This window comes from Impatiens glandulifera, chromosome 2, assembly GCF_907164915.1.
Source record: "Impatiens glandulifera chromosome 2, dImpGla2.1, whole genome shotgun sequence".
In the NCBI taxonomy this organism is placed as follows: domain Eukaryota; kingdom Viridiplantae; phylum Streptophyta; class Magnoliopsida; order Ericales; family Balsaminaceae; genus Impatiens; species Impatiens glandulifera.
The window spans coordinates 55,568,999-55,586,676 of NC_061863.1; the positions used below are offsets into that span (position 1 = coordinate 55,568,999).

Sequence of the window (17,678 nt, forward strand, 5' to 3'; positions counted from 1 at the left end):
ATTCGGCATGATTGTTTCTCTTCCAATACTGATTGCCTACTTTGCAGTTCTGGAATTTTTGAATTGATTCTTATCCTATGAAGTTCATTATATAATGTTGTTAATCAATTAAATGATATTATTGTAAGTAACTTTATATTTTAAATGTCTTGAATGAGAGACATTGTTTGATTTTAAAATAATATTAGAAAGAAAGAAAAAAAAGACAATTCAGTCAGCATCATGAACTCCAATTCAAACATTAATAATCATAATAGTGAAAATTACAGCTTCAAATCCCCAAAATTGCATTGGTCGGTTTAAACATACCCTAGCTAGCTCTTCAACCCTAACCGCGACAAAAAGAAGAGTAGATTTGTGGTGATCACACACTATAGATCAACTGTGTTGGTGGTGTCGGTTATTTGTCTAGCAGAGATAACCCTATCTAAGGTTTGATCTGGAACTACAATTCCACTTGTTTCTAGATCCGCAACTATACCAACAGCAGCATCAAGCTCCCCGAGATCAAGGCACAATGTGATCATCTCATCATATAGGGGACTACAACCAACCAACCAACAAACAAACAAACGCAAAAATTAGATCCAACAAGGAACACAATGAATATAGATAGATCACATAGTACGACTGCTTGGTACCTGCCAAAAACATATCCAAGACTGTGTGTTGTATTCAGAATCTTGAGAAGAGCTGAAGGCATGGGAGCTCTAATAGCTGCACGTAGAATCATAGCACAATCTCCTATAGTCGGAATGCCACCAAGCTCTATCACCTGAAACATCATTTTAAGGATGTCATAAAGCATATATAGTATTACCAGATAATACTATTGATGGTGAGTGATATCTCTACAGATTAAAACTAATAATAAGTTCAATGGTTTGCTCCTCATTCATCAGGGTATTCGACAGGTTTTTTCAACAGAGGCATAATGGTTACGGTAACTGAGAAAACCCCACTAATTGAATAATATATTGTAGTTCATCAAGAAGCTAAAAAAACGAATAGGTGAACCAAATGTAAAAGTATTATAGAACATGTCTCTCTTTCCTAATAGAATTTACATGTGTGGGCAGTTCATAGGCCCACTTCAAAGGCAAAAATTTCTAGAAACTGCCACGACAACTTTAGCCACAAGAAGCATGCCGGTACATGTTTGATTGCAGTTTAATAAACATAAATGCATCATGGTGCTCTGTTCTAATTCAAAATTCTAGATGAAGATCTTCCTATAAATGGTGTTCATGAATGTTAAGATGGCATTATTGAATAAAGAATGCAGTTAGGCCTCTTTGGTGGAAACCTGATATATAGAGAGAATACGAGTTAGGGTTTAAACATATTAGCCTATTAAGTTATCAAGAGGTGGGCCAGTAAATAGGAAAGGGATTGATTAATAAATAAGAAAAGGCCCACTTAGAGAAATAACCAAATAACCCAACTTTTCAGATATGTATAAATAGATATTACCTTTTCCCAAAAAAAAATAGATATTACCAGTCAAATTAGTTTAGTTTGGAAAAAGGATTCTAGTTCTCATATCCCTATTCTGACTTCTCATCTCTTACTGATTGTAATTCTCAACTCCCATTCTGGGTTTGGCAATAAAGTTGGTATATTATTTTAGGTTAATTGTCTTCTTAATTTACCACGTATCAAGACCCTCTGTCACCACGTCAGTTTCCGTTTCTGTCATGAATATTAGAAACTGAAGGATGACACAAAAATCTCAAGGACAAGCGGTAGTAATGGGGATTTGTATTTTCAGTCTGTCATGAATAAGGTAATATTCCTCCTAAGTAAGACTCCCCCATATTCCCTTGAATTTCTTTTGTTTCAGATCTATTGGCATGTCAACAACCAAAACTTTGGTTCCATTACAATATATTGTATATGGAATTCCAGAAGACGCAATCAAAAGTAAGTTATAGCAGGAGAAGTTTGCATCTGACTCTAGTATTGATACCCTTTCCTAGAATAATGGGATAATTAGAGTGAATCAAAATTTTGGGAAGTATTATTCATGGGTTATTCATTAACTTTAAATACACAAACTCTAGTATTGATACCCTTTCCTAGAATAATGGGATAATTAGTTATATGATAATTATCTTTAAACCTAATAGATAATGATTAAAAAGATAAGTATCTTTGACATTTATCTGCCAAGTAAATATTAGGATAATCCCAATATTCTAATTAGCCGGGAAATACAAAAACAGAAAAATATTCATTTGGGTGTTGTCCTATATTAGTGTGATGAAATTGTTCAGAAAATAGAGATAACATGAAAGATGACACATATATGAAATGCAAGATTGGTTTAACTCTCCATTTCTTGTCATGTAAGCCCATTTTCCATGAGAGTAAATGAACATTGAGGTTCCAGCAATTAAAATATCGCACAAGGAGAGATGTATATTTTTGGGGAATTGGCATTAAAGCACTGTTGTGTTATGAAATCCGTAAATGAGATAGCCTAACTAACAGCAGAGACAAAAGGACAGAAGTGATGGGATCCATCCACTTAACCTGGCAACAGGACAAAGGAAAAATCACAGAAACATACCTTCAGCATTACTTGTATACCCATCTCAACTTCCCATTCTTGTGACCATCTCCTTGGAGCTTTGTTCTTGAAATCTTTTTCCCAAGTCCAGCCCCAGGCATCAGAAATTGTATACATGTCAGATACATCAAATATTTTCCTTACTCTTAACTCTTTAAAAGCCTCCTGTGAATCCTCTGGCAACCAATCCTCATCATCATCATTCTACATCCATTGGTAAAATTATCTTGTTTGTCATTCTATTAGAACTCAAAATGAAAAAAGACAGACAGAGAATGAACATTACAAGAGAATAACAAATTGAATATTAAAAGAGGATTGAAGGCATTGTAGGCATTTGTAAAATCTGTTAATCTCATTAACATCACAGAAAATAAGCAGCTTACATCAGCTGATGCTCGAGAAGCTCTTCTTCTCGATTTTCGTGATGTTGCAACGGAATCTTTCAACAATTGGACTCCAATCATTTGAAGTGGTTTTGCAGATACTTCCTCCTTCTCCTTGACCCTGTCATCCACCTGGATTTCAGTTTGCTCCACTTCATCCTCTTCTTCAACCTCTACTTCTTCATCTTCACCCTCTTTTGCAACATCTTCAACGTCAATAACATCATCCATATCATCCATATCATCTGCATCTTCTAAATTGGCTGAATTCAGGAGATCTGCTTGATCCTTGTCTAATCCCTCCCCAAGAAAACGTCGTCTCCAAAATTCTGTATCACCTTCATGGAGTTTGATTCTTGATATTAATTCTTCCAGCTCTTCATCTACCTAGAACCACAATAAAATTAATATTTGTTTGAGCAATAGTGAAATAACCCAGTTTTATTTTCTAAATAAGCATCTTATGAATAATTTCAATAATGTAGAATCTGAAACTGAAAAGAGCCATAAAAGATAAAGGACCTCTTCTTCCTCCTGTTCAACTGGAGGTACCCAAAGAGGCCGACCTCTTGACCTGTTAATTCTTCTTGCTTTTTGGACACGTTGATAAAGCACATTGCGTGTCCCATCTATAGGCAATCCCTGTGCTTCTAGCTCTTCCTTAAGCTGAGAAACTATCATTTTGCTAGCTGCCTTAGGCTTAAGAACATTTTGATCAGGACCTTTAAGAATTTTCTTTAATCTCTCCACAACCCGAATATATTCAAATTCTGAAACATTTCCCAAGACTAAAGGTCCTTCATAGCGCAAAGTTCTTAAAAGTTTTCGGTGATGAATTTTCCACTCATCAAGACATCTTTGCTTAAAAGAGGCTTCTATAGGATGGTTATAGATATATCCTACAGCATCTGGATCCAAAGGTTCTTTTCCTCTTCTTGGAACCCACCTCTTACGCTCACCTGTAAGGCCGCCTTCAGCAACATACCTAATTGAGACCAATGTTAGCCATTCACTAACTTCAATTGAAAAGGGAAAGAATTTGCATTTCCACATAGACATTATCTCTTTGTTTACATGTTGCCTACCAAGATACATCTCTGTGCATTTCTACATGGTACTATAGCTCTAGGTTTCTAGACTAGATTCTTCTTCACTAACTTCATCTATTGATGTCAACAAAACTGTGAGGGATAGCCTAAAAACCAAGAAGCAAATGAAAAGGTTATCAGTGTTAATGGGCCAACCACTTTTTAAACTCCCTAATATACATTTATTAATAAACCATTACTATATTCTCATATTAAGATTGTAACATATTTTATCTTAATAATAGATAATTAACTTTTAATCTATTATCTTAATTATTGACTGGATTTTCAATAAAATCTATCATCACAAATATATAATACATATTTTTATTGATTATATTTTAATTTAACTATATCTTATCAGAGTTTGATTTCCTATTTATTTTACAAATATGTAAAACATGTAATTTGACTCTTATATTCATTGTCTATAAACTTCATAAAACTCTCAATCCAAGTATATCATCTCAACTATATTATGTGTATAAAATATTCATAAACTCTCAATTCAAGTCTACCAACTTAACTATATATTATACACATTCATTAATATCTTCTAGATTCTGTTTAAGATTACTGTACCAATAATTTTAAACGAATTTTAGTTATAAGAGATCATTGTCTAGTTATCAAATAATTGTTTATTATTTTATTAATATATCATGAAATAACTTCCAAATTAGCTCTTTAATTATAGAAAGGAAAATGAGTACTGCATGCACAGAACGCGATCTTGACTCTTAACTAGTATAAAAAAGAAAACCAAAATCATCCCCAAATTTTACTCTTTACTTGCAAATTCATATTTATGCGAGAAAATTGAGTTTTTGTTTGTGGAAGATGGTATCAGTTTTCACTTTTCACTTGCAATTCATATATTTGCGATGAAATGAGTTTTTTGTGGAAGCATAAGTCATAAACACAACAAGAATTTCTACATTTGGAAACACCTTTTCTCTAAGACTTCTTTTCCTGATGTGGATCCAAATGGGAGCACATTTGGAAACTGAATTTAGTCGGACAAAGATTCAGAAATTTATTGGTGGTTTTTCATCCGGATCCGGATACAAAAACATAAGTATTTCCAAATAGACTACTAAACTAGCCTTCTACTTGGAGCAAGGCAGTCCTATTGGCATATATGGCAGACCTATTAATACAAGGTTAGTATAGCAGTCGACAGAAAATCATGAATAGAACACACACCTGGCAATGTAATCTATTTCATAACCAAGATCAGCTTCTTCATGTAGAGGTTCAATCCAAGAGCTAACTAAAGTACGATATTTCCTGTTTGTAATCATCGCTCTGGGTGGAATTGGTTGATTATCTTTTGCCATAGCTTCTAGAGCCTCGAGCAACTCGACTACCCTTCCTGATCAAAGAATGATTATCAGGTCAGAAAATTTTAATTAGATAACTAAGAAGGGCACAAGTAAAAGCAAATGATGTCAGTCAATGAATGTGGCTATTCAATATACATCATGACTTCGATGGTAAGTCCATCTAATACAAAATTTGGAGCATCAATCATAGATTATGAAAAATATGAAAATCATGAAAGAACAAACAGATGAAAGTAAGAATGAATAATAAATCCAAAACTTGTCAAAAAATCAAATACCTTCTCGGCACAGTGCTCTAAGGTACAGAGAAAGAGGATCACCATATTTCCCCTCATTATACAAAACTTTTGTGCCCCCTTCAATGTTTTTAAGAGCGCGAAAATGCCTAATAGCTTCCCTAGTCACGCAATATTTGGTAAAGCACTCTACGAGTAATCTGCACAGGAGGGATAATGAGGTAAAGAATAATTTCTTGACCAAATATCACAGAAATTCAAATCATTGCTAAGAGAATAGTAGAGAAAAATAAAAATAAAAATAAAAAACAACAACAAATTCTCTCTACCTAACATTTATTTGTACTCCGTCTGACCTGTTTCTGGGAGATTAAAAATAGAAGACTTGTAAACGATGAAAACATCTTTATATATTTTTAGGAAGTTTCAAGGATATAATCCCATAAGTCATGACTCTAAAAAAATATTATCTACATTATAAGTCTTTATTCTATTTTATTTTCATGTACAATAAGAAATATTATAAATAGAATAACCAAATAATTAATAAAAAAATCACTGTTTAATATAAAAAATATTTTAACAGGTCTCATAAGTACGCCAATGAAGGTTAGAAGAGAAAGAAAGAGTATATATGTATAGGTGGAGCTAGAAGAAAATGATAAATGGTAATAGATGTGTTTGCAATAATGGACTCCCCTTAATAATTTTAGATGTTTTTGTTCATGGGAAAAGAAGTAACGTCTATTAAAAGTGCGTTAAAATAAGAGGATATTTTTCAAATTTAAAAAGGTCATGGGTAGGATTCATGTGATTCCGTGATGGATGTCAAGATCAATATTTTGAGAGAAGTTATTATCAGAATTGTTTTTTCAATTTTGGAAGAAGCAATGAAGGTACACCTCATATAGCTTTCCTCCTAAATTCAAAATCATTGAATAAATAATTTGGATTTTGTAAAATACACATCGGCTATGAATTAGTGAGAAAACAATAAAATTGTAAAATAAACTACTGATTATGAAACAGGAAAGGTATCTAGCCACCCAAACTAGGCCGGACCACTGATGAAGATTCACTAATTGAATTGAATTGTTTAACACTAAAATATAAAAGCTTTATTCAAATTGATATACTTTACAAAGAAATAAAAATATTTGCTCAAACTTAAGAAAATAATTTATACAACTATTGAAGTAGTATAACTTATTTTCATACAAAAATAAGTCATATTATTTGATAGTTCTCAGAAGTTATGTCACTATATATCTACTTATTTTGCAAGCGCTATAACCTAACAATGCTTCATTTAACTAATTGACTTGTTTGTATCTCTTGTTGTTTGCATAATTACTTTCTCATGCAACTACCTCTTTGACAAATCCTGATATGATATTTCTTCTCAGTTACAAATATTGTATTAGCTCAACTTTAGATACCGATATTTTTTGCTTGCAAAAAATGATCAATAAAAACTTTTAGGCAATTACTACTATGAGACTCTTACCTTTTTTTAGCAGGGACCAAATCATTGATTGATTATGTGATATTTTAGAGATTCTGATTTATCTTGATTGAGAAAAATCAGCTCCTACAATTGTATAAATAGGTATTACCTATCATGAGAGAAATATATCAAAAATATCTCTTTCTCTTCCATCAAAATATTCCCCCAAAACATGTCTTAGAAAATTTAATCTTGATACTATAAAAATCTCCTGATCATACCATTGTAAATGCATAAGAATAACTTACAGAATCACATCCAATGAATTAAATTACTTAAGAGGTTGTAAAGAAAGAAAATTACTTACGCATATGTTCTTACATTAGGTTGCAACCTCTTGTGGTCTTCAACCATCATGCCAAGTAATTCTGCAACATCTTGCACCCTAATGTGAATCCAAAACATGATAGTAGGTCTTACTTGACAAAGACTTTTGTAAGTAGAAATGTCGACAGTCAAAAGGAACAATAATATTGATCAACAAATTTGAGCATTTAACTTTCCTTCTAATTCATCAAATATAATCTTGTTAAAACATAAATTGCACACTTTGAGCACACAATCTTTCAGGTAAAAATTTAAAATGCATCATATGCAAGAAAAAATTTCCAACATAAATGTCAATATTCTTAATGGTGAAGGAGTGGCATGCTTCAAAAAAATGAGAAGATTGAGACAAGGTGACCCGATATCACCTTTATTGTTTGTCATTGTAATGGAAGGTTTATCTTTGATGATCAAGAAGGCAGAAGGGGTTGATAGAATATGTTGTCTTAATGTGCATGCAGGGAGAGTTTGTTGTGATCTCTATATTAGTCATTATGTATGACTATATTTTTTTGTGGAGGAGGCTTATAATGTGATTCTTATTATGATAACATTGCATATGTTCCAAAACATGACCGGGCTGAGAATGAATATCAACAAAAATACACTTGCAGCTATTGGAAATGTACATTGATTGGACAGTATGACAAAGACTTGGGGTCTGAAAATACATTACTTCCAACAAAGTATCTTGGAAGCTAAAAAACAAAAGTTGTAAACATGGAGTCAGGCTTTGAAAAGTTTGGAGAAGAGAACGCAATTATGGAGCAATCAATTTTTTTCAAGAGAAGGCAATGTGGCTTAATGTTAAGTTGCGTGTACTTGGTATAGACATCATTTGTATTATTTTTACAATTGACAACAGCTTTTTGCTGCAAGGTCGGAACTTTCAATGGGAGGAAATACAGCGCAAAGAAACGAAGATGGCTTGTTTTGTTGGACTGAAGAATATCAAAGAATAGGAACAGTTTTAGGCCTCAGAAGTCCTGCTCTGATACCATGAGAGTTTATGTCAGAGAAGAGGGTGTGCTCAAATGATGATTTACAAAGAGGCTATTTACTTTTATACACATGATGTCCTACCTAAATATGAAATGAGATACAATTTACATAATAAAATCAAATATACCAATTTTTCCCTTAATTGGTTAATCAATTAGATATAAGTCTAATATTGGGTAATATCTTCTACACTATTTTCACCTGTCATAAGATTCAGCTCTTGTATATGCTTGGATCACCCAGTTATATGTTTCCGTATCTGGTTTCATGTATGCTGCAACAAAAGTTATACTTTATGAAACCCTCATATTCTTTTTTATCCGTGCTACATAAATAAAATTTGTCTAAAGATTTTACCAAAAACCAGGATAATGGGCCAAAGATAAATTATGAAGAGAGTAATAAATGGAATATATTTGCTTTCTACATTGGCATCTCTAATACTAACTTCTACAATAAAATATGAATAAGGATGAAACATCAAAATGCATCATCAAGACAATAAATTGTTTAGCCACGTTTATCACATGCAACTGAACTGCCAAATATCACTATAACAATGTCTTACAGAGAACTAATACCTACATCTAGCAAATGTGAGTTTAAACAACAAAGAAAAAATGCATTGTCTGTGAAACAGACTCCGGAATAGATTTTCTGTTTCATGTCTAAAATCACATTGATAGACACCAAACGACTGTTATAGAACCTCACAATTAACCCGGCGTCTCTTTGACTTTATAGCTCGATTCCTAAGATAAACATTAATTTAATTGACAAAATAATCAAACTCAAAGAGACTCACAGCTGTTTATTGATCTGTTGAACTTGTGAAATGGAGTTCAAAATGAAACCACAACTAGAAGCATGAAAAATATAATAGTGTTTAAAAACTCTCACATTCCCTCTCTTCAAAGACACATCCTATTATCTAAAAGCTAAATTATGTCAGAAACATGATGAAAAGGTAGCTTGAGAACAAACTATAGTCACTAATATGTTAAGCAACAAATTAAAATTGGTATATGAGTTATGAAACATGGTTTTCATGTCCTCATATGTCTGAGATCTAATCAAAGTGATTCCAAACATGCAACTAAAGTAAGCTCTCTAGACCAGCATGGAATTTTTACTTGAGTGCTCTAAATCTTTCCCACTTTCCAAAATCTCAGCCTCTCTAAGTAGGAGAAGAAGAAGAGAAGCAGGTTTGGATGTTTCTCTTTTTCCTTAGGCATATTACTCTTAAAAAATTCTTGGTCCACATTTCAATAATAATGTATCTTTGTTGAGAACAAGGAACAACCAACTAAAAAGAGTGTACAAACCTTCACCGTATTCCATATTTTCAAAAGTTGCTAAGGCGATTTCAGGAATTCCGCAAGTAGCCTAACAATGACAATGACAAATTAGTTAATTACTATTCCAAAATCAAAACAGGATTTAGAAAAGAAAGCTACAAGAGACAAACAGGTATATGGTGTAACTAGCTCTAGCTGTCAACTAAGAGAAATCTAGATTCTTTATGGGCACTTCTGATTGACAAACATTGTGATACACTCAGTAGTTAAGTGCTAGGTTATATAACACCAAGAGAACTGTTTTAGTCCATGATTCTAAAAGGTGGATACAGGTTGACAACTGCTTGACATATCTATGAATTTGATGATTTCCATAAATAGGGTAATCGAAGCTAGTGTGCTCTAACAGGAAAGAGAACTATCACCTAGTACTATAGAAATATGTGTTCATATGATGCAGTTATTTAAGGATAAATACAACTTAAGGCACCTAAACTAAAGTCCACTCAGACTGCTAATATGCAAAACCAAATTTCCAGAGAAAGAAAACTACTTACCTGGACACTTAGGAGACAATTAAAATGATATGTGGTTGCCAATCTACCAGCAGCTTCCATTTCATAAGCTATGGTCAATGCATTTGAGTGATCTCCAGCTTTGCAGTCCTCTTCAATTAAAAGGTCGTAGATTTTGTCCGTAGCTTTTAGCCCACCCCCAGCACCCTTCAGAAATACTTTATTCGCATCCTCAAGGTAATTATTTCTAACAAGCTCCTCTGCAGCATAATAAGAGGATTGTCTATGGTAATGGTACAATGCAAATGCATATGAAGAGAGACTAAATTAGTACAACAGCAGCTACCTATAAGAATCAACCAAGCTTGTCGGATGTCAAAATGCAGCTTTTCCATTGCTGAAAGGATTTCCAGACCTCTGAAAGAGTGACCTTTGGAACCAAATAATCGAATTAATGCTACAAATGTTTCATGAAGAGGCCGAAGACCTTCACTTAATTCCCTTCTCAATGCATGCATCTGAATCAGATAGAATTTGTAAATAAGATAATGCAAGTATATTATGAACACAGAGCCCGCTTCTAAACTCACTTTGATTTTCTATAACGAAGATAGAATTCTGGACCAAAAGGGACAATCATGATAAAATAAGTAGAGAGAGAGGAAATTCTTACGCCGCCAGTTTCATCGTTGGAAAGGACGTGAGAAATAACCAGACCATGGAAAGAACGAGGACCTGGAGATAGCCCTGCGGCTATCATATCGTAAATGACCTCTGAAACTCCGGCAACATCTCGATTCCGAGCTCGCTCCATTAATTCCTCCATGAACACAAATCTCAACGACTTTTCAGCACTCGAAGCTACCGCAAAAGAGGCGGCCGCACTGCCATCGTGGCTCGTCTGATGCGGAGACTGCTGCTTCTTCTTCCTCCGGCTAGTCTTTTCCGGCGAAGAAATCGCCGAAACTAAAACAGTCGTGCGACGAGGAATTGAGTAAGAGGAGTAAGATACAGGATTGAGAAATTTGAGGGGCAGATGAGGAAGGGGACGAAGGATATTCGCCATTTTCGTTTCTCCCTGTTCAACCGAGCTAGGGGATAGAGAGTGTATTACTCATGGGGAAAATGGATAAGGCTCCCGCCAACGACTACTCTGAAAGGTGTAAGAAAGAGGGTTTTATTTGCTCCGAATTATATGTTTTTTTATTAATTAATTTGAATCAATTCGTTCTCTTCCTAATCACTCTAATAAGTATGTTGAGTTATTGAATAAATTGGCTCATCTATATATATAATGATGCTTAATTTTTAAAGTGTCCGGATTGGCGGGTCGAGAGCTGTGGTTAATTTGGATACTTTGGTTTATAAAATTAAAAATGCTAGAGGTATGTTTCGAACTCGCAACCTAACAAAACAAGTACAACTCTTTGACCAACTAGGCTACAAAGACTTTATATTTTAAATTTAACACTAAATTTGATAAACGCGGGACGTTTTAATATTAATATAAGTTCAACTTTTTAACTAACTAATCTATATATATAATGATGCTTAATTTTTAAAGTGTCCGGATTGGCGGGTCGAGAGCTGTGGTTAATTTGGATACTTTGGTCGGATTGTGGGTTGACCCGTTTTTAAATTTAAAACGGTTAAAAATAAAATTAAAAATGCTAGAGGTATGTTTCGAACTCGCAACCTAACAAAACAAGTACAACTCTTTAACCAACTAGGCTACAAAGACTTTATATTTTAAATTCAACACCTAATTTGATAAACGCGGGACGTTTTAATATTAATATAAGTTCAACTTTTTAACTAACTAATCTATATATATATAATGATGCTTAATTTTTAAAGTGTCCGGATTGCCGGGTCGAGAGTTGTGGTTAATTTGGATACTTGGGTCGGATTGTGGGTTGACCCGTTTTTAAATTTAAAACGGTTAAAAATAAAATTGCTAGAGGTATGTTTCGAACTTGCAACCTAACAAAACAAGTACAACTCTTTAACCAACTAGGCTACAAAGACTTTAAATTTTAAATTTAACACCAAATTTGATAAACGCGGGACGTTTTAATATTAATATAAGTTCAACTTTTTAACTAACTAATCTATATATATAACGATGCTTAATTTTTAAAGTGTCCGGATTGGCGGGTCGAGAGCTGTGGTTAATTTGGATACTTTGGTCGGATTGTGGGTTGACCCGTTTTTAAATTTAAAACGGTTAAAAATAGAATTAAAAATGCTAGAGGTATGTTTCGAACTCGCAACCTAACAAAACAAGTACAACTCTTTAACCAACTAGGCTACAAAGACTTTATATTTTAAATTCAACACCTAATTTGATAAACGCGGGACGTTTTAATATTAATATAAGTTCAACTTTTTAACTAACTAATCTATATATATATAATGATGCTTAATTTTTAAAGTGTCCGGATTGGCGGGTCGAGAGCTGTGGTTAATTTGGATACTTTGGTCGGATTGTGGGTTGACCCGTTTTTAAATTTAAAACGGTTAAAAATAAAATAAAAAATGCTAGAGGTATGTTTCGAACTCGCAACCTAACAAAACAAGTACAACTCTTTAACCAACTAGGCTACAAAGACTTTATATTTTAAATTCAACACCTAATTTGATAAACGCGGGACGTTTTAATATTAATATAAGTTCAACTTTTTAACTAACTAATCTATATATATATATATATATATATAATGATGCTTAATTTTTAAAGTGTCCGGATTGCCGGGTCGAGAGTTATGGTTAATTTGGATACTTGGGTCGGATTGTGGGTTGACCCGTTTTTAAATTTAAAACGGTTAAAAATAAAATTGCTAGAGGTGTGTTTCGAACTTGCAACCTAACAAAACAAGTACAACTCTTTAACCAACTAGGCTACAAAGACTTTATATTTTAAATTTAACACCAAATTTGATAAACGCGGGACGTTTTAATATTTATATAAGTTCAACTTTTTAACTAACTAATCTATATATATAATGATGCTTAATTTTTAAAGTGTCCGGATTGGCGGGTCGAGAGCTGTGATTAATTTGGATACTTTGGTCGGATTGTGGGTTGACCCGTTTTTAAATTTAAAACGGTTAAAAATAAAATTGCTAGAGGTATGTTTCGAACTCGCAACCTAACAAAACAAGTACAACTCTTTAACCAACTAGGCTACAAAGACTTTATATTTTAAATTCAACACCTAATTTGATAAACGCGGGACGTTTTAATATTAATATAAGTTCAACTTTTTAACTAACTAATCTATATATATATAATGATGCTTAATTTTTAAAGTGTCTGGATTGCCGGGTTGAGAGTTGTGGTTAATTTGGATACTTGGGTCGTATTGTGGGTTGACCCGTTTTTAAATTTAAAACGGTTAAAAATAAAATTGCTAGAGGTATGTTTCGAACTTGCAACCTAACAAAACAAATACAACTCTTTAACCAACTAGGTTAAAAAGACTTTATATTTTAAATTTAACACCAAATTTGATAAACGCGGGACGTTTTAATATTAATATAAGTTCAACTTTTTAACTAACTAATATATAATGATGTTGAGTAAATGGATAATTGGGTCGGATTGTGGGTTGACTCACCCATAAACTTAAAACGGTTAAAAATAAAATAAAAAATGTTATCCGTAATTTTTTTTCACGGTTTTTATATTATTACTCGTGCAAATGCACGGACTAAATGCTAGTTCATAATAATTGACTTAAAGATAACAAAATAGATACCAAAATGTCACCAGGTTAATTCAATTCGAGAGTGTTTTAAGTTGAAACGGAATATAGTTATAGGTGTCATGAAATATAATTAACTCAATAATATATGAATTCTTAATAAAAGATTAATGAAAGTGTCACATATTATGAGTTACATTTCAATAAAACTAGTTTCACATATTTATAAATCTTTTTTACAATCTCTTCTTTCACTTATAGTAACCAATGATCTTTGCTCATTTCGTTTTTCTTATAAATTTCATTTGTACTAAGTTGTCATTTATTTTATTTGCAAACATTCATTTATTAATTAACATTGATTCAATCTTTAGAATCATTAACCACCAACTTTGATTAAGATGGAGATATACAGCCTTAATGTAAGAGAAGAAAATTCAATAAACACTATTCATCTTCAACAAAATTAAATTTACTAGCTCAATTTTAATAGCCTTGAATTGGTGTTTAAAAAAAATAATGCATCAATTTCTACCCTTCATTAATTTGTTATCATTAATTAGTTGTTTCATTCATTTTACATTTTACTATTAGACTTTGTTTTTAATTTTTTTTATTTAGGAGATTAATAAACTCTACAAAATGCAGTGACTTTCTAGATATAAGTCGGATCGAAGCAAACTACATTTACCATTCCCTTTCCGTCCTACTTCGCATTACTATCTCTCCCACGTGACATTGTACTTATGTAAAATAATATTTTTATATAATATATGTATAAAAAATTATATTATTATAAAGAATTAAATTTAAAATTATTATAAAATATGAATAATAAATAAATATATATATGATAATGTTAATTATGTTTATTACTGTTCGGAACAAAATTATGGTGAGTGACAAAAACTATTCCCGCCTCATTCCCGATAACTATTGGTTAAACTGGAAAATCGCTTCAAACGGAAAATTTCAATTTGGAGGGAATTATAATTGTAATTTTTTTTGGAAAAAAAATCCATGTATATTAAAAATGAAAAAAAAAAACGTTTAAGCAAAACCACAAAGAATGACATGAAAATAAAAAATAAACAAGAACGTGCACACCATTCTACTCAACAATAATAACAAATCAGAAATTCAATCGCATCACCGAGAAAGTAAGAAACGCTGTTCGTCAATTGGAACACGATCGACACAGCACAATCGACGACACGATCGGCACAAATGACACAATTCACGAAGTAAGTGTCATTAACCCTAAATCTTGAACGCTTGTTTTTGGTTGCGAGCGTCGGTGTGTTCTCAAAAGGTTGTCTTTCGAAGCGATTTAGTCGTTAAATCTTCAAGGTTTCTAAATTGCTCTGTTTTTGCATTTACTCTACTTTATTATTGTGTTTTGCCTTTTAACAATGAGGAAAAAGAAAAGTAATAAAGTCAAGGGAAGTCATATAGTTTGTTATGGAATGTCTCAAAGAGATTGCTGAAAAAGTCATTCAAGAAAAACATGACTAAAGTAAAGGAAAATCACATGTTGTGAAAAATTCTGAAGAAAATAATGTAGAAAACAGGGGAAGAAGATTTTTCAAAAAAAATAACGCAGGAAAGCAAAGAAATAAGGAGTCTGGAACGTTGGTTACAATGAAAGAGCCAATTTGTTTGGCCTCAAAAACCAAATCACCAAACTCCTAATGCATTTAAAAAAAAGGAAATATTGTTATTAATAAGGAGAAAGTCTAATATATAACAGTTCAACTCAATATTTATTATCTTTTTAAGGATGTTAAAACAGTGGAAAAATGAAGAATATAAATATATAGCAAATTGGTCAGTGACTATAATGAGGGGGCTGATGAAGGCCCCCAAATCGAAGACATATACTATCAAGAGCAACTATATTTGAAAAATAAATGAGGTATGGAATAAAAATACAGAAAAGAAAGTTGAAGACCATGCCTACAAAGAGAATCTTTTTAGGGATGTTAAAACAAAAATGGATGTACTTAATTCTCCTTTTGAATTTAAACTGTCCAATTAAATAGAAGAAAATTGTATAAAGTAATGAGAAAATGTGGTGGTAATGAATTATATTGGGAAAAACATAGTATGATTATCAACCACTAAAGAAGTTTTAATGAAATAGTGGAAGGAAAAGGGGCTGGAGAATATCTCTCTGCAAATATTAATTATCTCTACTTTCTTCAATTCAAGAATGAGTCGAATCTTGATGAAATTCTGGAAAATGTGCATACATATATTGGATGCAACTACATGAAGTTGGAAAGATGGTTTGAAGATTTGAACTCGTTAAATAAACTCAAAGAGACAACACAAATATTGTTTATGCTTTGAAATATCCATACACACATGTACAAAGTGGAAGTCATTAGTCATTTTGCAAGATTATTGAGAAACTATTATACATGGACTCAATAACAGAAGGAGAAGATCATTTATCATTTGCTAAAATTAGCATAGAAGTGAATCATCGTAACACATTGCCGAATAATATGACAGTGGTCGACATGAAAGGAAAATATAATGTCATGTGATTCACTTATGAGTTGGGACTAGACATGTGTGCATTCTACAATACTTTCCAACATGCCATCACAAAATGTGTTCAAACTATGGAAGAAGAGCAAAATATACTGAAAGGCCAAGAAACAAAAAATCAAGAAAAAGAAATAGAGGAGTCTAAAACAAAGAGAAAAATGTAGAGGAGAAAGAAACAGAAACCAATGAGGACTCTGAAAATAAAGAAAAAAAACAATGAAATTGAAGGAAAGATGTTAAGGGGGTTTCTGTTAAAGAAGAGAATAAAGTTACGATGAAACAGATAATGAGGAAGATGAAAAAATTTGATTATCAAAAAATCAAGTTGTAATACAAGAAACCAGAGAGGAAAATACTCAGAATAATCAAACTGAAGTAGATGTTATTAAGGCTGTTGTAGAGGATACCATAGATGAAGCTGAATGAAGCAAAGACAAAAATCCTGAAACTGAAGTTGAGAACAACAAATATAAGAATCATGAAATCTCAAAAAAAAAAAAATCTATCAGATTAGCACGAATTCGTTCAAAGAAATATCACACAATGAGAATAAGCAATCTTCATCATCATTATCTTCAATTCAATCTCCTTTCATTGCAAGGAGAAGGGGAATGAGAAGAAGGCCATATGACGCAGTAGACTTATATGGAAATAAACAACCTGAGTGGGATAATTATGAGCTGATATTGATTTTAATTTTTTAATTTGTAATATTTGTTGCATGCCTATGTGAATGTTACTAATCAGATACTTTAAGGTCTGTTGATTGTCATCATTTAATCATAGTTAGAGTTTGTCTAACTATGATTCGTGATTCTCCCACTTTTGGGGTTTTAATGAAATGATATTAATCGTTTTTCAAAAAAAAAATTTAAGAGAAAACGGTATTTAATAAGTTACTGAGTTCATAAATCCTCGAGAAAAACAATTAACTCCCCGACATACTCTACTAACTTTATTAAACGAATATCAGAAAGCGTTATAATAATAGTATTATGAATGATACTAATCGGACGACTACGATCATTAAAAATTCGACGATATCTCTCAAACCAGATAGTTCATCAAAAAATAATTGAGATGATAACTCAAATATATAGGTCTACCATATCAGCTACGGCAATCCAAACTTTTTAATA

The 17,678-nt window shown here is 32.3% G+C and overlaps 1 protein-coding gene across 1 annotated transcript; it reads right to left on the reverse strand.

The window, feature by feature from the left end:
- Positions 1-220: 220 nt before the first annotated feature.
- On the reverse strand, positions 221-11,434 carry LOC124924032. Its single transcript, XM_047464067.1, has 13 exons — positions 10,951-11,434; positions 10,624-10,795; positions 10,320-10,537; positions 9,790-9,850; positions 8,666-8,738; positions 7,443-7,520; positions 5,671-5,828; positions 5,253-5,421; positions 3,481-3,943; positions 2,959-3,345; positions 2,573-2,776; positions 642-775; positions 221-543 (listed from the first exon to the last, which is right to left on the reverse strand). Exons 1-13 carry the CDS (start codon positions 11,341-11,343, stop codon positions 372-374), a joined length of 2,682 nt encoding a protein of 893 aa, XP_047320023.1. The 5' UTR covers positions 11,344-11,434; the 3' UTR covers positions 221-371.
- Positions 11,435-17,678: the final 6,244 nt, after the last annotated feature.